Source organism: Bufo bufo, chromosome 5 (assembly GCF_905171765.1).
Source record: "Bufo bufo chromosome 5, aBufBuf1.1, whole genome shotgun sequence".
In the NCBI taxonomy this organism is placed as follows: domain Eukaryota; kingdom Metazoa; phylum Chordata; class Amphibia; order Anura; family Bufonidae; genus Bufo; species Bufo bufo.
In genome coordinates, this window is record NC_053393.1 from 480,596,909 (window position 1) to 480,617,355 (window position 20,447).

Here is a 20,447-nt window from a genome sequence, read left to right on the forward strand (position 1 = left end):
TTTTTGTGTGTACTGATAGGACGGCGGCAATTTTATTTCTCCTAATGATAGTTCTCTAGACAAAAGTAGCCACTCTAAGTAATGAAAGGTATTTGTGAATATATTTATTATACAATAATATTTATTTTTTGCTCTTTGTATGTTTCTAACTAGGCAAATGTAAGGACTTTACCATGTACTTACTGCATCTCCAGTTGCTACTTTCTCAGATTTCACTGGGGGTCACATGATCTGTGATGTCAGCTTCTCTCCCTGCTCTGATGATGTTTCGAACTTTCGTGCACAAGCCTGAGAGAGCAGATGTGTGTCTGTACACAAGATGTCAAAATGCTGGCCACGCCCCCTGCACTGCCAGCTGCTTATTGCTCTCCCCCTGGATTCTTGAGGGAAAAAATTAACCCCTTCAGCTGCACAGACTCAGGGCTTAAGGCTTTACTGAGTAGCTGCAGGCAATGAGGAGACAAATGCTGGGCACAGGAGCTGACAGAGGAGTTCTACAGAGCATTGCACAAGAACAGGTAGGGGGAAGATCCTGTGTGCATCAGCAGTGTCATTGTACAGCTGGGACTTGTAGTCCTACACATACAACATGCTGCCGAGTCTCCCAGCAGTCAGACATGTCACTCAGGGCAGCACTTGTATTCACTCCATTTGCAGAGCAGGGGAAGGGGGCAGAGATAATTGTTATTGCAGGTAAACAAAGAGCCAGAAGAGAACCAGGGAAATGAGAAAATAGATATTTTTTGCCTAAAACGTCCTTAGCTTAGTTATATATTGCTGCCCATCAGATTTACAGTGCTATATATTTTTTTTCATAACTCGGACAACCCGTTTAAGTATTTTCATTTTTTTACTTCCTGGAGAACCCCTTTTAGAAAACCCAAATATATAGAATATGATAAAAAAAAACACAACATGGGATATTAGGCACTCATTAACTTGTGCAAGAGCTTAAAAATTCGACTATGCTGAAATACAAGTCCATGTACGTGGCTGGCCAAAGTATAACCATTATAAATCAATATGCTGCCTTGAAAGCAGTAGAGTAGTCCCATCCAACACTTATATAGTCTCACTAGTTATTAGGGAACACAGAAAATACAGTTCAGTGTAAAAGCCACATATGTATACGAGGAAGCTATACTTTAGTTTGTACACCCAGAAATAATTTATCTGTGGGCATTACATCAAAACTTTCCTATAAAAAAAAGATGCTTTATTTCCCAACCAGGGCTCAGCTATGAGTAACATTATTATTTTACAAACAAGAGGCCCAATGTAGATATAGCAAATGCCCAAGTGATAGGAGATAAGGTAGGCATAACAAGTGTAAGGGCTCGATAACAGAAAACGGAAAACGCTTGCTCCAGATCGTTGCCCTGTGTACACATGCTAACGATCACCTGACAAATAAGAAAAAGCTTGTGGGGATCTGCTGATGACAAATATAAACTGCATGGGAGTGATAAATTATACTATTAATCATTAGTCCCCATACTAAAGGTGATTGGCACATGTGAGCAGCCATCAACCAGCACTGCTCGACATGCTGGATCATCAACTGATGCTTGTTCACAGTAAAAAGCCTCTAAAAAGAGCCGTATCCAATGAGGTGCTTTCCTCTGTTGCAAACTGGAAAATTAGGCGCCTGATATGGGCCGCATCAACAGCTTAAAGGGGTATTCCGGTTGGTACAAGTTATCCCCGATCCAAAGGAGTGTTTAGTGGAGTGTTGTACTCGGGCTATCATCACCTGAACTCCCATAGAAATTAATGGAGCAGCCGCGCACATGTGCGACCGGCCGCTCCAGTCATTTTAGGAGAGCTGCAAAGGGCCTGCAGGGGCTGTGGATAGGGGATAACTTGTGCCAACCGGAATACCCCTTTAATGGATTTTGTATGCATGAGTTGGCCTACAGTGTAGTAGTAACTATGGGATAGTGGTTACTCATAGCAACCAATAATACATATTCCCCTATATACTATTTAGTATTTATTTTTAATACTTCGGTATACAGGAGAATCATAAAAGCTCCTCTTAAAAAAAAAAAGTGTTCTGGGTTTATGTAAATTAATATTAAAGGTATTGTCCAAGAAAAAAAAAAAATCCCATACAAACCCGCAAAACGTTAAAATAACAATAAACAAACAAACAAACAAAAAACCACCTTTCTCCAGCGCCGCCCTCTGCTGCACTAGTATTGCGGCTGCACACACTAATCGGAGCTGGCCATCAGCCACACAAGTAAGGCTGTGGTTACACCGCCAAACGGCACCAGCATTCACGACAAAAACATATTTACCAGAGGGAGACATGGCTGTAGGCAACCTGAAACATCCTCCACCTCTCCTTCCAATGAACGGTTTGCCATGTGCTTCCTCTGGGAGTGAGCGTTTCTTCCACATCTATGGCATCTAGCACACAGTTTGGTGTGTCAGTATGCCCTGCTTTTTTCGCATTATCTTCAGGGTTTGAACACTCTTGCTCTGTGCTGCCCTTAGTAGACAGCGTGGCAGTGCATTGTAATGACCAGCCTCACTACTGGGATAGCATAGCGGATGCGTCCTGGCTGCAGTAACGGGTCTGACTGAGCGTGTCTGCAGTGCTAATATTACAAAAAGCTAGAGGTGACTTCAAAAAGTTATATCTAGAAAATCATTCACCTATTTTTATTTTAATAAATAATTGACAGAATATTCACTAGCAGGCTGCTAATACGTAATAAAAGGATGATGGAAGTGTCCCTTTAAAGCTGTATTTCTGTAAATGGAGCATCTCTAACGCAAGGTCTGATACACAACAGGCCGAACAGTGTAACCAAGAGCTACTGACCACAACATTGAGGAGGATCTGGGTTACCATAAAGCAACACCAAGCAGCCACCACTAATACATTTTTAGTTGCTACTTCTCTTTAAAGCAGCATATAACGCAATATCCTACAAAGACACAAGTCCTAAGAAGACCTGTCCCCTCTATTGATGCGCCTGTTTTAATGAATAATTGTAATCTCCATGAATTGACAATTCTGGAGCATTTACTCTTATGTTGTGTCACCCCTCTGTTAGAGCATGGCTACATGGTCAGGCTTCCAAAATCAGGAGTGGATGAGAAAAGTATGAAAAACAGATCTGACTTCTATATTTTTGAATTCACTCCTGATTACAGGAAACCTGACTGTGTGGCCGTACACCTAATCCTGCTAGAGATTGATGAATGATACAACTGGGTGTGTCCCTGCACATTCTGATCCTATCCAATCAGTGCAGGGACAGCCCCCACTGGTGACAACCTGTTGTACCTTTATTCCTAAACTTCTAACAGGAATAACAGAGGACCAACATAATATAGAGTTACAAGAAAAGATGCTCCTGAATTGATATTGCAGACAGTTACTAAAACAGACATGTCAGGAGGGGTGACGGGTCTTCTTCAAGGCTTGCAAACTGAGCTGCAATTTCCTATCCTCCTCTTGCGGACCCTGTAAACGTGCTAAATAGCAGAATCAGAGAGCTCGATCAATAGCATTTCTTTTCTTGGATGAACTGTATGCAGTGTATGTTGCCTCGGTATAGCGGCAGGGGAAAGTTGATAGATATTGGATGTCCCTAGAGAGAAACGCAAGCGCAGTAATTACATTTTAATCAAGAATGTTCACTTCTCACCACTGAATGCATTACTACGTATCAGTGTTTATCACAGCCTCTCTGCGTCCACTCCATAGCTACTTACTCTTCACCCCTGTACTGGAAATTAGGAGAAAAAAACCCCCAAAAAAACCTTCCATGTTTCCCACACATCGATCTATAGAATGAATTCCCTTGCAATGAAATAATGCAATGTTATCAAACAGACCTAAGATGGGATCAATGGAGATGCCTCACGTCAGAGTGGAAGCAAAAGGGACCTTTGTTTCTTCTCTTGTCAGGGAAAGAAATGTACAGACCACAAAGCCTATGACACAGATACTACTAAATTCACAATATCGGGTTAAAGAGTATTTTACATTTTAGGGGGCCAGACTGTTACCAACAAATAAAATGTGTAAATAATAATCTAAAATAACTCTAAATTTTGAATTACAGGGGGACAATGATACACACATATATAGAGTAGAAATACATGGCATATACCATTTCATCGACAGTACACCAACTATGGATTAGTGGGCAGCTGTCAGGCTGAAGAACCAGCGACATCATCTAAGGGAAATGCTGAAAGCTCAAAAGAAAACGTGAAATGTTGCAACAAGTTTCCATAGCATGCCATCTGGAAATTCAGGATCTTGAGATCGTCTCTCAACTATGGTCTGAAGCTTAGTGCAGCACTGGCCGAGGAGCAACCCAAGTGATCTTGAAAAAGAATGAAAACAAGGCTTAAACAGTAGACATAATCTTACAGGATGATGAAGAAACCCTTCACTAATGGAGCTCGCCATGAACCAGTGAAGGGCTACACACTAAAACCAGCTGGTGTAAATCACATTTGTAGCAATCTTGGCTAACACTAGCCGAGGTTGGGTTGACCTTAGCTCGGCTTACTAGGTAACACTGCTGTGTTTAACTGTTCTCTCGCTCCATGTTTTTTCAACAATCCTCTCTTTCTTCTTCGTATGTGGCCTCTGCCTTTTTTTCCCCCAAGAGCTTGATGAAGCTGAACAGACTTAGCTAGGGAAACTTGCATTTAGTGTTAAGGTTTGTCCCACCTCAAGAGGCCACCTGGTCCAGGATTCCAGTATGTGGAGATTTCAGACCAAAATAAATTTCTCTGCTTTATAAAACAAGACTTCTCACTCCTGTTAGAAAACGAGTCTGTAAATGAAACCAGTGTGAAGTCCATTTTGTTGTAAATAAAACATAGGGGTGAAAAAAAAAAAGAAAAAAAAAAGGAGATTGGACTCATTTCAGCAGTCCGGGTAGAAGGAGCCGAGTGGTTGTTATTGCCCTCTAGTGCCACAGTGAAGACTCACTTTTAACCCTCTAGCTTTTACAGAAGCCAATTTGACAATCTAGGTCAATCACAAGACTTTCTTTGTTTTTTGTTTTTAACACCATCACCTTAAAAATTTTTTAAAAAAGTAATAAAAAGAAAAAAAGTTTTGACCAAAATGTCCATATTGTTTAAAATGAAATCTGTTAACGTGAAATAAAATTGTACATTTGTAAAGTAAAATAATAATAAACTCAGTATCTACTAATATAGGGCGGCCGTTGATATTTCACATGTATGATTTGCATGTAAAATCGTTACAATGTACACATTTCGGAGAGATCATAAAGATTATTGCCAAGTCTAAATGCAATATCATATATTGCTGATCAAAATTCATTTTGCAAATTTAAAAATGATCGCTAAGGTACCTGGTACAAGTACGAGCCCCATGATGAACTCCTAATCAATGCTGCATACAAAATATGGCAGCATTACCAATATTGACTGTACAAAAAAAAAATATTATGTTCAACTGTTACCAAAAATGATTTTTCTAACCAGTGGTCACATCGGTGAGGGAGGTTTGGTGACGGAATACGATTTATTGTATTGTGGAGGAACTTTTCTTTCAATGGCCAGACTTTGTAGACCTATTTATTGCTCTCTCCTGTTCCAAGCTTATAGCGGTCTACTACTTATGTTTAAAAGAGATGCTATACTTTAATTTATAAATTAAATTAAATTACCAAATTCACAAAATATATTTTTCCAGATTCTCACGTTTTAAAAGCAGCATGTTCATTTTATGCCATAATTTTGATGTTTATGCAATTTTATGTTTCACTTGTGTGTAACTAACCAAAATATGGTACAAGAGAGTAAATTAGCCCACATTAAGACTAGTATACCTATAGGGTGAGGTCTGGGTGAGGTGCTGTCTTATTTGGAGGCAGGCATGACAATGTCCCATGTACAGCGGCGCAGTCCTCTTCATCTAGGTCAATAGAAGTCAATTATCGACTGTTTATATGAAAGAAGAAACCTCAGACTACAAGCACCAAATAAAACTAAAATCATTGATATTACTGCAAGGATGGTGGGGTGATACACTGCCATTTGTATATGACACTATACTATATGTACTCTCTAGTCAATCTGTAAAAGTGGAATTACGAAATTCTTCTCCATAACAGCCCAAAATTGCCTCAGCGGTCACTTTATACCGTGAAATAAAATAGTAATGACAAATGCTGAGAGCTATTTTATATGGGAAAGGTTCAGTGTAAGGGCTTGTTCACACGAACGTATGGGTTCCGCTGCCGTATATGCGGATCCGCAATAAACAGACACCGTTCCGCGTGCATTCCGCATCACGGATGCGGACACATTCACTTGAATGGATCCGTAAATCTGGAGCGGTGCGGAACGGAAGCACGGAACGGAAACCCGCAGAAGCGCTACGGAGTGCTTCTGTGGGGTTCCGTTCCGTACTTTTGTTCCGCACAAAGATAGAACAACGGAGTGATGCGGACCCATTCAAGTTGAATCCGTCCCGGAGGCCTCACGAAAGTTCTCCGAGCATTGAGGACCGCAACCTGCGGCCCCAATGCACGGAACGGAACCCATACGTGTGAACAAGCCCTAATACATAGGATCCTGGTGCTCCTTATAGTTGGAGATCACTTTTGTGACACTATAGTAATACCGAAGCACTAAACCTTTGGTATTTGCAAAGACAAAAACTAGGATAGATAGGAGATCAAGGAAAACTTAAATTTCTGGTCTGGAGTTGCCCTTTAAAATCATAAAAAATGGAGATGGAAAAAAATGCTGAAGGAACACTATGGGTGAAACCGATGCACCCTGTTAGGACTGGACAACCTTCCTTACGTCCTGGCCTCCAGTGACAAATGTGAACTTCACAGTGCTCTTTGATTATCATGTACAGTACCTCAGTGTAGCCCTTCCCTAAACCTCAGCCATGTTTGCTACATTGCTCTTTGAGATTCACTAACAGGAGGTTGTTATAACTGTCTGACAAGTTAAAGACCGAGTGGAGCTGCAGATCGGTCACAGACCCTCTTTCTACACGCCTGGACACATACTGCTGGGTTGAACTCTTAATAATTAGCAATTACTTAATGCAAAGTAAATTAGTTAGTTCAATGACACCACCGCTGTTTGTATAGACATACATATTGTGAAGAAGGACATTTTTCATCAATATGGGGCTTTTAAAAATCACCTCCTAAATATCAACATTACAGGATATTGCTATGTATTTGTTTTACCCTGCTGTACACTACTGAGGCTGGTTATGCAAGTGTGAAGCAGATATTTCTGAAAATATCACCTTCTTTGAAAATGGTGTATTTTATGAATAATATAACCTATACATCTGGCTTGTTTATATGGCAAACTGACTATTCAGAGACTAAAAACCTTCCCATAATTTACAGCAGGAACCAAAGGCCAAATTATTATCACTGCTAAGACTCCAGATGGAAAACGTGACTACAGTTCACAATCAGAACTTTGGTACATTTTATATGAACCAATACTTCACATCTGCTGTGGATTGTAAACAGTACAGTGGAAATAGGAGCATTCGGACATAAAGGTCGCCTCCAAAAACCCTCTTTTTGCCAAGATTTTAGAGGACAGTGAAACCTCCCTTCTATTCAGCTAAAAAATATTCTGTATGATTTCTTGCCTCGATCAGGAGACCTTATAGCCTACTTTTAGTGCACACTAATATATTGTAAAATGGCTACAAATTTCCTTTTTAGCCTTTTCTGCAGCCCACATCGTATACCGCAGCTATGACTATTGTGAACATTTAGGAGGATCAGGAATCTGGTGGGAAAGATATGAATTGCAGAAATTAAAAAACAGCATTGTTCATACTATGGCATCATTCCAATTCACCAGAATAATGAGAGTCAGTTATATTAATTAATGGACCACGTAATAAACATAACAAAGCTGCGATCCACTTATACAGACCCCTGTTATGTACTCTGTGAAACCCAACCAAATGGCAATATAAGAGCCAAAGAGCAGACACAGATCTACCACAGATCTACCACCGCGGATTGCGCAGAGAAGACGAGGCGAATAAGGGTATACCAGATCATATGCATCACATTAACGTGTAAAAAAAAAAAAAAAAGAATTTGACTTCAGTGGCCTTGAAAGATTCCCTAAAGGAATCCTAAAGGGCCTTCATTTGCAGATTTCAATTAGCCTTTATTTCTATGCAATTATACATTAAACCCGTGTATTGTGCTGGCTATCATGATATCCCTTAATATGCAGGAAAATCAAACAATGCCAAAAACAATAGCATTCAATACAGCTCTGAAGGCTTCAGAGTGCGAAAGAAAAGACAGATCAAAATGGTTACCAGGAACAGAAGAGTTACATAAGATATTAGAAAGGAAAGTTTAAGGTTATGTCAGCTCTCAGAGGGAATAAATCCAATCACGAAGGCTGTAGGATTACACCAAAACCCCCGGCTTGTTAATATTAGCATCATCTCCAATTCAGTCTTTTTTCTTCTCTTACCTTATTCTGTACCTGAGTCCCATCTGGATTTATCCTGAATGACCCTACGTCAATTGTTTTACTCGGGCTCACTTTCCTAATTTCATGGAGCAGCTCATCTACCATTGCCCTGCAGGCTACAGAGGAAGAGAAAATCAGAAATATTTTTTTAAAGAATTAGTTTAAAATAAAAGTGAATCACATTTATTGGACTACATGTTATCTCTAACTATCCTGAGACGGGCAGAGATGTCTCTCTTAACTGCACTTGCCATCATCAGCGATGCCTATTCCATGCCCCAGCCTCCATTTACATTTGGACCAGGTGCTCCCGTTTCTTCTGACAGTCCGGAAGCATAGCACATAGGTTAATTGGCTTCTAACTATACTGACCCCAATATCTCAGGTACGGAAAATCAGACTACAAGCTCCACTGGGGCATGGAATAAGAACAAGATATTTTCTGTCTGGCTGTGCGCAATAACATTATGATATACAGAAGTAACAAGTAACAGAATGCAGCAGCTTTATACTGCACCACTAACTCCAAGGAAGATGATATTTTATTATAAATAAAATAATATTTACATTACTTCTTACTCTTATTTTGCCACATTTAATCAGAAGAATAAAATGTCAAAATATTTTAAGAAGACCTTTCACCACTCCTGACCTGCCTGTTTTAATAGCTCCATGCATTCCCCGTGTAATAACAATTCTGGAGCATCTATTCTTATGGCTCTATGTTGTGCCGTTCCTTTATTATTTCTGCTAGCAGTTGTGAATGAATTGCTAGCAGTCTGCAGTAAGGGTACAGAGGGATGGGTGGCAACAAGTTGGGGGGGTGTACCCACACAGTGAAAATGGCAGCACTGATTAGATAGAGTCAGTCTGTGCAGGTACACCCCCCCCCCCCCAACTGGTTATCCCCCCTCTATACCCTTACTACAGACTGCTAGCAATTCATTCATAACTTCTAGTAGAAATAAATAAAGGAATGACACAACATGGAGCCATAAAACAGGCATATCAGGAGTGGTGAAAGGTCCTATATAAAAAAAGTTTTCTATGATTTCATCCCTTTTTAAAATATGCCTCCTAATGTGTAGTTACCTATTGAAAGAATCCTAATCACCTGCTTCCGCCACTCCGTTCCAGCACCCTGGCTCTGGTCGGCGATCTTCCGATCCCCAGCTGGTTTACTTTTGGACGGGGTCATGTGAGCCACTGTAGCCAATAAGTGGCCTATGCGCTGACATGTCCCCAAGCAACACGTCACTGCTGGGTCATGTGCCACATCACCGCTGAGGCCAATCATTGGCTGCAGCTGCGCGCGTAACCCCATCCATATCCTAGCCAAATGTTACTAAGCTGGGGACTGGAAAATCGTCCCATCTGCGGCCTCTTCCCAGACTATGTGACGTCACCATACATCGGTCACATGGCCCAGTTGCAGCTCAGCCCTACTGAAGTGAACTGGCTGAGCTGCTGTACTACGTACACGGCTGTCCTTGGAACAGGAGGCTGCTGCGCTCACCAGAGCTCCAGTGAGCGTGGCGGCTCACTGTAACAGCTGATCGGCGGGGGTGCCGGGACTCAGACCTCCGACAATGTGATAATGATGACCTATCCTAAGGATAGGTCATTATTTTCTATTCCTGGATAAACCCTTTAAGCATGTAGATTGAAAATGTATGTTATCTCTATGTGCCTTCACAAAAATCACAAAAAGAGTCACTTGACAACATGTGACTATATGAAAATTACTCACAGTCTAGGCTCCAGATGGCAACTAAAATGGTCACCAATACAACCACAACATGTCATTTGGCTCCTAATTTTTTTTTCATAATTAGAATAAAAATGCTGCTATTATCCAAAAACAGCACCACACCTGCCAACCGTTACGTCTGGTACTGCAGCTCGGCTCTACTGACGTAAATGAGTTGTAATACAACATATAATCTATGGACAGGACGCAGTGTTGTTTTTAGAAAAAAGCAGCCATGTTTTTGTTTTTTTTTAAAATCCTGGACAACCCCTTCAAGCCCTGCTGCATAGACATATTTATAGGGGTTATCCAACTTCTTTAAAAAAAGGAGTACAATTTGTAACAGTGTTCAGAATGCTGTTAAGCTCCCTCTAGTGGCGGTTACACATACATCTCTCTAAATGCTTCTCTCAGGCAACTAGTCTACACTCAATTTTAACCCCTTAAGGACTCAGCCCTATTTCACCTTAAGGACTTGGCCATTTTTTTGCAAATCTGACCAGTGTCACTTTAAGTGCTGATAACTTTAAAACGCTTTGAATTATCCAGGCCGTTCTGAGATTGTTTTTTCGTCACATATTGTACTTCATGACACTGCTAAAATTGGGTCAAAAAAGTAAATTTTTTTGCATAAAAAAATACCAAATTTACCAAAAATTTTGAAAAATGTGCAAATTTCAAAGTTTCAGTTTCTCTACTTCTGTAATACATAGTAATACCCCCAAAAATTGTGATGATTTTACATTCCCCATATGTCTACTTCATGTTTGTAGCATTTTGGGAATGATATTTTATTTTTTGGGGATGTTACAAGGCTTAGAAGTTTAGAAGCAAATCTTGAAATTTTTCAGAAATTTACAAAAACCCAATTTTTAGGGACCACTACAGGTCTGAAGTCACTTTGCGAGGCTTACATAATAGAAACCGCCCAAAAATGACACCATTCTATAAACTACACCCCTCAAGGTATTCAAAACTGATTTTACAAACTTCGTTAACCCTTTAGGTGTTGCACAAGAGTTATTGGCAAATGGGGATGAAATTTGAGAATTTCATTTTTTTGCCTAATTTTCCATTTTAACCCATTTTTTCCACTAACAAAGCAAGGGTTAACAGCCAAACAAGACTGTATCTTTTTTGCCCTGACTCTGCCGTTTACAGAAACACCCCATATGTGGCCGTAAACTACTGTACGGGCACACAGTAGGGCGTAGAGGGAAAGGTGCGCCGTATGGTTTTTGGAAGCCAGATTTTGCTGGACTGGTTTTTTGACACCATGTCCCATTTGAAGCCCCCCTGATGCACCCCTAGAGTAGAAACTCCATAAAAGTGACCCCATCTAAGAAACTACACCCCTCAAGGTATTCAAAACTAATTTTACAAACTTTGTTAATCCTTTAGGTGTTGCACAAGATTTAATGGAAAATAGAGATACAATTTAAAAATTTCACTTTTTTGGCAGATTTTCCATTTTAATATTTTTATTCCAGTTACAAAGCAAGGGTTAACAGCCAAACAAAACTCATTATTTATGGCCCTGATTCTGTAGTTTACAGAAACACCCCATATGTGGTCGTAAACCGCTGTACGGGCACACGGCAGGGCGCAGAAGGAAAGGAATGCATACGGTTTTTGGAAGGCAGATTTTGCTGGACTGGTTTTTTTGACACCATGTCCCATTTGAAGCCCCCCTGATGCACCCCTAGAGTAGAAACTCCAAAAAAGTGACCCCATTTTAGAAACTACGGGATAGGGTGGCAGTTTTGTTGGTACTAGTTTAGGGTACATATGATTTTTGGTTGCTCTATATTACACTTTTTTGTGCGGCAAGGTAACAAGAAATAGATTTTTTGGTACGTTTTTATTTTTTGTTATTTACAACATTCATCTGACAGGTTAGATAATGTAGTAATTTTATAGAGCAGGTTGTCACGGACGTGGCAATACCTAATATGTATACAATTTTTTTTATTTATGTAAGTTTTACACAATGATTTCATTTTTAAAACCAAAAAAATGTTTTAGTGTCTCCATGGTCTAAGAGCCATAGTTTTTTCAGTTTGTGGGCGATTATCTTAAGTAGGGTCTCTTTTTTTGCGGGATGAGATGACGGTTTGATTGGCACTATTTTGGGGTGCATATGACTTTTTGATTGCTTGCTATTACACTTTTTGTGACGTAAGATGACAAAAAATGGCTTTTTTTACACAGTTTTTATTTTTATTTTTTTACGGTGGTCACCTGAGGGGTTAAGTCATGTGATATTTTTATAGAGCCGGTCGATACAGACGCGTCGATACCCAATATGTATACTTTTTTTTTTTATTTATTTAAGTTTTACACAATGATTTCATTTTTGAAACAAAAAAAATCATGTTTTAGTGTTTCCATAGTCTAAGAGCCATAGTTTTTTCAGTTTTTGGGCGATTATCTTGGGTAGGGTATGATTTTTGCGGGATGAGATGACGGTTTGATTGGTACTATTTTGGCGTACATGCAACTTTTTTGATCACTTTTATTACCTTTTTTGGGAAGTAAGGTGGGCAAAATTTCAATTTTCTCATAGTTTTTATTTTTATGGCGTTCACCATGCGGGGAAAGTAACATGACCGTTTTATAGATCAGGTAGTTACGGACGCGGCGATACTTAATATGTGTAGTGTATTTTTTTTATTTTTTATTCAGTGATAACTGTTTTTTTTAATCTTAACTTTTTTCACTTTTTTTTACATTTTTTTGACCCAGACCCACTTGGTTCTTGAAGATCCAGTGGGTCTGATGTCTGTATAATACAGTACAGTACAATATATATTGTACTGTACTGTATTTTACTTACACTTTGTCTGAACAGATCTCTGCCTTTAGCACAGATCTGTTCAGCACCATGGACAGCAGGATGCCTGAGACGGCGTCCTGTTGCCATGGGAACCTTCCCCGTCTGCTCAGTAGTGTTCAGAACTTTGCAGACGGGGAAGGGTAAGGACGGGGCTGTCGGGGGGCTCTCTCCCATCGGGGGGCTGCAAAGGCACAGCAGCCCCCCGATGGGAGAGGGAGCTCCCTGAGCTGTTAACCTTTTCCATACAGCGGTCCGTACCATACGCTGTATGGAAAGGGTTAAACGGCTGACATCGCATCACCGATGTCAGACGTTTATACCAGGATGTCAGCAATGTGCTGACACCCTGGTATAACCACTGTCCACCAACGATTATTCAAGGGGAGGCGGGCGGGGATCGCGATTCCGCCTGCCGCAACGCCCGCCTCCCGCGACACCCCCCCCTGCACCGTCCGCCCACATAATATCATTCAGGGGTGCAGGGGGGGTTAATAAAACTTAATTTCGGGCATTTTAAAGTTTGATCCCCGCGGTCATTGACCGCGGGGATCAGAATCGACTAAAAGCGCAGCAAACCGCAGGTCTGAATTGACCTGCGGTTTGCTGCGATCGCCGATACGGGGGGTCACATGACCCCCCTCGGCGTTGTGACAGGATGCCGGCTGAATGATTTCAGCCGGCATCCCGTTCGGATTAACCCCTGGGATGCCGCAATCTTATTTTAAACTCATGACGTACCGGTACGTCATGGGTCCTTAAGGACTCGGGACCCATGCCGTACTGATACGTCCTTAAGGGGTTAAAGCCTGCCTTTAGTAAATCTGCAGTTTGGTGTAAGACACTTTTTAATTTACATGTAATAAACTTGAATATTATTTAGATTTGTCCTAAAAAAAAAAAAAGAAAAACACCAGCCAAAAACTCCCAACAGATTTTTTTTGCACACATTTTGCTTGGACACATACAAAGACATTCAATACTATGGGTTGTGAGGCTACACTCGATGACTTGTCATCTGAAGCCATACATATATATGGATACACGGTTTAGCGAGGGAGGGGGCTGGTAAAAAAATTATTAGTATACCACTACTGGTAGATTTGTTTTACTTTTCGTAGAAACATATATGTATTTAGAAAAAAATCTTGATTTCCAGAAATCTAATTTAAAGGGATTATCCTGTGATTAATGTAAAAAATAGAAATAAGAATTTATATATAAAGCTAGAATCTCACATCCAGAGCATTCAATTCATTGCTCTGCTAGATATATTTTACGCTCGGAGCTCAGGGAGCATGTCAATTTTGCTGCTGCTAAGGCGTCATGTCTTTTCTGCTGCAGCTCTCTCCCTATCACAGCTCAGTGATGTGTGTGCTTTCTGCTGCAGCTCTCTCCCTATCACAGCTCAGTGATGTGTGTGCTTTCTGCTGCAGCTCTCTCCCTATCACAGCTCAGTGATGTGTGTGCTTTCTGCTGCAGCTCTCTCCCTATCACAGCTCAGTGATGTGTGTGCTTTCTGCTGCAGCTCTCTCCCTATCACAGCTCAGTGATGTGTGTGCTTTCTGCTGCAGCTCTCTCCCTATCACAGCTCAGTGATGTGTGTGCTTTCTGCTGCAGCTCTCTCCCTATCACAGCTCAGTGATGTGTGTGCTTTCTGCTGCAGCTCTCTCCCTATCACAGCTCAGTGATGTGTGTGCTTTCTTCTGCAGCTCTCTCCCTATCACAGCTCAGTGATGTGTGTGCTTTCTGCTATAGCTCTCTCCCTATCACAGCTCAGTGATGTGTGTGCTTTCTGCTGCAGCTCTCTCCCTATCACAGCTCAGTGATGTGTGTGCTTTCTGCTGCAGCTCTCACCCTATCACAGCTCAGTGATGTGTGTGCTTTCTGCTGCAGGTCTCTCCCTATCACAGCTCAGTGATGTGTGTGCTTTCTGCTGCAGGTCTCTCCCTATCACAGCTCAGTGATGTGTGTGCTTTCTGCTGCAGCTCTCTCCCTATCACAGCTCAGTGATGTGTGTGCTTTCTGCTGCAGCTCTCTCCCTATCACAGCTCAGTGATGTGTGTGCTTTCTGCTGCAGGTCTCTCCCTATCACAGCTCAGTGATGTGTGTGCTTTCTGCTGCAGGTCTCTCCCTATCACAGCTCAGTGATGTGTGTGCTTTCTGCTGCAGGTCTCTCCCTATCACAGCTCAGTGATGTGTGTGCTTTCTGCTGCAGCTCTCTCCCTATCACAGCTCAGTGATGTGTGTGCTTTCTGCTGCAGCTCTCTCCCTATCACAGCTCAGTGATGTGTGTGCTTTCTGCTGCAGGTCTCTCCCTATCACAGCTCAGTGATGTGTGTGCTTTCTGCTGTAGCTCTCTCCCTATCACAGCTCAGTGATGTGTGTGCTTTCTGCTGCAGGTCTCTCCCTATCACAGCTCAGTGATGTGTGTGCTTTCTGCTGTAGCTCTCTCCCTATCACAGCTCAGTGATGTGTGTGCTTTCTGCTGCAGCTCTCTCCCGTTAACTGTCACAGCTTATAACAGTAGATAGGGCTGGTGGCAGTTGAAGGATGGAACTGGGCATGTACGACCACCTCAGCGAGATGGACAGACGAATAGGGAAAATAATAAACGGATAGTGGGTTTGTACTGATAAATTCTATTGACTAACTCAATGGCTATATTAAATATTTAATTATGTGCAATTACAACAATGCATTTTGTACATGTAATCATATTTTCCAATGCTAAAATTAATTGATTGCTTTCTAAAAAAAATAAAGCACCCGGCTAGTTTTACACTAGTGTTAAAATCATCCAGTCGTCTGTTCCAGCAGAGGAACAGCCTGCCGAGGTTCATTGTATCCAGCGCAGCCTGATACTGTCTTTCCCAACCACAGCCCATTGACTATAATAGGACCTGGCTGAGCGTAATTATAGTTAATGGGGCTTGGTGGTGCTCCAGCCGTTTCTGGCCATCCCGGATACAGTGAACTCCAGCAGGCTGCTGGATATTTTTGATGCTAGTGTGAAGCTAGCCTTAGACACCAGTTTTAGTTTCTAAAACTACTTTGATAAAAAAATAAATAAAAAAAAGCTGCAATTTGATTGGCTGCTATGGAGAAGACTAGTTTTCTTTTCATACATCTGTATCATTGTGCATTGTAATTGCTCTACCTACTTGGGTTTACATGTGTTCGCAGCAGCTTGTGAATGAGTGCTCTGAAGGGTAAAAGAAATGGATAAAGGTTTGTATATGTAGATAGATGTAAACTAAAACCTATCAGCCATATCCTTTATACCACCTTCGTATCATTGCGTTTCCAAAACAACTCCATTCTTTCGTGGCATGGAGACTCCACAAAACTTCTGGAGGTGTCCTGTGGTATCTGACACTAAGACATTTGCAGCAGATATTTTAAATCCTGCAAGTTACAAATCCACAGATGTTCGATCCTTGGACTCATAAACCATTTGTCATAAACCATTGCGCCTGCGCCGATGACGTCACATCTACACCCGGCGCAGGCGCACTGAGGAAGGAGCGGCCGAGCGAGCGTCCTCCTCTCAGTGCGCCTGCGCCAACTGAAGACCGGTACGGCGAAGGCGCGAGATTTAAAACGCAGACAGGGCCAGCCAGAGGACGAGCGCGTTGGCTGGCCCTGTCAATCAACATGAGGAGGGGGCGTCATTATGAAAGGAGGATGCGGCTGCTACCAGCAAGTAGCCGCCCTACTTGCTGGTAGAGGGGTAATTTACATATTATAAAAGTCAGTTTTTTGAAGAAACTACAGAACGAAAATCAGTAAGAGCACTATATATTGATATATCGCAGTATAAGGAATTTAAGTAGCCAAAAAAAAAAATAATGACTTTAGTGGGGTGACAGAAGCCCTTTTAAAATGTTCATATGTGTGTTTCACCTTTAACTTAATACCATTTGGAGATCATTTAATCATCAACTTGCTTTATGGGGTTATCAGAGACAAAAATTTTTTACCCCATATGCCTGGGCCCCTCACACTGAATATACTTAGCTGGCTCCCCATGCCGCTCCTGGTCCCCGCAATGCCACTGCTGCTTCTCCCCGTGCACGGATGAAAACATCGTCACCTGCGATACGAAGGAGGCTCGTCTCCGAGGGACCAGGAGCTGGGAGCCAGGTAAGTATATTCAGTGTGAGGGGCCCAGGCATTTGGGGGACATTTTTTAATCTTGGATAATCCTTTTAATTCTTCACAGTAACAGTAATTTTGACCAGGGGTGCCCAAACTTTTGCATGCCACTGTATAGCAGATTTTTCTCATACATAGTATTGTACTACTATTTACTCCACTAATAGAATATTATCTAAGAACAAATATTATATTCAGACCACCATTCAATAAAAATTCCCCTTTCCTTAGAATCTTTTGTCATGGACTTTCAGTGAAATATCTGAGAGATGCTAAGGATGCACCACAATCATCTTATCATCAGTCAGTGATGATCCCAGCTCAAGTCATTCTGCTATCTTCATACTCAATAGTGACCTCAGCATGTAAGTGGTTAGACAGAGAAAGGAGCTGCCTGTCACCCCAACGGTGAATGTACTGTACCTCTGTGCCTCAAAAGTTCTGAAAAGCATGGCTATCAAAGAGCAGTCAAATATTTTAAGTTCTGGTGTTATCCTGATAAATGGGAATCCCAAATGTGTAACTCACACCTGTCTCACAAATTATTGCATACACTTCCAAATGTCATAATGTCTCTGATGGGAACACTCTATTAAGTTTTAGTGTAGCCCTTGAGTAGTACAGTCCAACATTGCAACCATTGAACCAGAAAAGGTTGTGCAGCCCCTTGAGAACGCCTGCCAGTTTTCCACTTACAAGCAGAATACACTGTGCTACTCAATGTTTATGGTTTTAATTGTTATTAAAAAAATTAATAAATTGCATGGCTAAGTCCCCTAGTGAAATAACATTTTCAAACTTCTTCCTTTTTTTGTTTACCCTAATTCACAAAAAAAAAAAAAAAAAAACACAATGGAAAAAAGGCACAAAGTAATATATATACCCAAAAATAGTGCCAATGAAAACGTCCTTGATCTGCAAAAAAAAGTCCTCACACAGCTCAGTGGAATTGTTCTTTTACCCCATCAGACATGATGGAAAAAGTTTATTTGCTTATTTATTAATTATTTTTATTTGCTTATTAATTTTAATTATTTTCACAGTTCGAAGTTTTTGAATTTTTAGGCCAAAAACAAGTGGATCCAATGCACTTATATAAAATAAATGTGACAAAATCTGTCCTGTGTGAACACAGCTTAAGGTGGATTTACATGGCCTGATTGTCGGGCAGATCGGGAATGAAAGTTCCTGTGAACGCTCGTTCCCGACAATCTGCCCATCTTAATGTTCCGCCGATCACCCGATGGGTGAGCCTGTCGTTCGTGCAGGCACTACCAATCATCGTTTCTGGGCAGCAGATTGTGCAGCTGTATGAGGACGAGCGATCGCAATAGCCATCCCTCATCCTCATACTGTGAAGGAGATCGCTGCATCTAAATGAACGAGAAGACAACTGTCGGGAAGGAACGCTTTCTTCCCGACAATCGGCTGTTACATAGTGCGGTGTAAACCCACCGCAACAGTTCACATCTTTCTGAATGATATTATTTTTGTCTTACAATTATACCTTCATTTCCAATGATTAAGTCACATAATTGTCCCAGTATTTACACCGGAAACTAATTTGTATAATATATTTTCTGAGGCCTCAGATTCCTTACATATATAGGGCTCTTAAGGGAAAGAATGTTCTATTGTTTTTTTTCTTATTGACCTGACAAAAGGCCATTACAAAGTGGTACCCAGTTCTCTATTTAGATACAAGGGTAAGCGTAACCCTGCGGCGTTACTTCCCATTCATACATGTGATTGAGGTCAGAGGAGAGAAGAGAGACCACAGAGAAATCCCAAGAGATTTGTACTGACCTTTCCGGCTGTCGATGAGAAAGGCCATCTCACGCTATACTATTTTCCAGTTCTGCTCCAGTAATCTCTATATAATAACTGTCATGTGGAGACACCTTTATGTAATGTGCATGTTCTAGTTACAGGATAAAAAAAATAAAAATGCATCCTAAGATGTGCAGAATATCTGGGACATAATATTTGCAGGTGAGCGTGTGCATGTTGTGGCTATGTATAGCTTAAAAGCCATGCATTTATACAAGTAGAAATTTCACATTACATTAATTTAAAGGTGTTTTCTGGGAGTTCAATACTGATGGTATCACGGCCGGCGTGACTATCACATACGTGACGCAGAGGGAGGGAACAAGGAAGGCCCTGCCCAAGTGAGAGGGAAGGTGGTGACCCCTGACTCACCTAGCGGCTGGCACCTGGCTGCCCTGACGTCCCTAGACGGGTTCCTCACCCGTACGCCGATCACGTGCCTAAAGCCCTGGCTTTCCCTAAGCTGAGCCCTAGATAGTGAACAGGGCGGTGGGAACACTAGTCCGCACCACTAGCTCTAAAGGAAAACACCAAGGGAAGGACAGACAACACAAACTCAACATATAATCCCAGGTGGGCGACAACAGGAGACAACAAGAAGCCCAACAGGGATCCGGAGGGTAGCACTCTGGAACGACAACCAGGATTCACAACTCCAGTGGGTCAGTATAGATGTCCAGGCAGGAAGCTCTATAACTGGTAACTAGAGAAGAGTGAGGGGAGAATATAAGGAGGTTGGGAGTGGCAGACAAGAAACAGCTGAGAAGGAGAAGCTACGGATCCCTGATTGAGACAAAAAGGATAGCAAGGCAAACACAGAAAACAATCACTAAGAAACAACGTGATCTTTAGATATAGAGCGCGCAGCCACCCGCTGCGACCTCCTGACCCCGGATATAACGGAGTCAGACGTGGCTCTTGATACCCTCGTGACAGATGGTCTATCCTCAGGATAGGTCATCGATATCCAATTGGTGGGTGTCTGACAAACATAGTTGCACACTGTATAACTGCTGTGTTTGTTATTACAGCTCAAGCCCATTCACTTGAACTTGGCTGAAGTACAAATAGACCATGTGACTAATGAATGTGACATCACTGGCCTCTTCAAAGATTAGATATCTTGAGGATAGGTCATCAATATACAGAATGAGTCCTGGAAAACCCCTTTAACAATTAGTCTACGTTCACATCTCCAGTGAACATGTCTGGTAGGCTGTTCCAGCAGAGAACAGCCTGCAGGTGTTGCCAGATTCAACATAATAGTCAATAGGGATCCGGCGATGATCTGGCCACGTTCTGCTCTAAGTGCCGGGTTTCGAAGGACAAAAAAAAAACATTACTTGCAGTGGTTTTTGGTCTGGCCGAGAGCCAGCA

The 20,447-nt window shown here is 41.6% G+C and overlaps 1 protein-coding gene across 2 annotated transcripts in view; it reads right to left on the bottom strand.

The window, feature by feature from the left end:
• The window catches only part of CNPY1 (canopy FGF signaling regulator 1), a 159,906-nt gene that overhangs the window by 27,655 nt on the left and 111,804 nt on the right, over positions 1–20,447 (bottom strand). For both annotated transcript variants that reach the window (XM_040434156.1, XM_040434157.1), the window contains exon 3: positions 8,500–8,615. In XM_040434156.1, the coding sequence (XP_040290090.1) occupies positions 8,500–8,615 (116 nt within the window). The remainder of the gene's footprint in view (positions 1–8,499; positions 8,616–20,447) is intronic.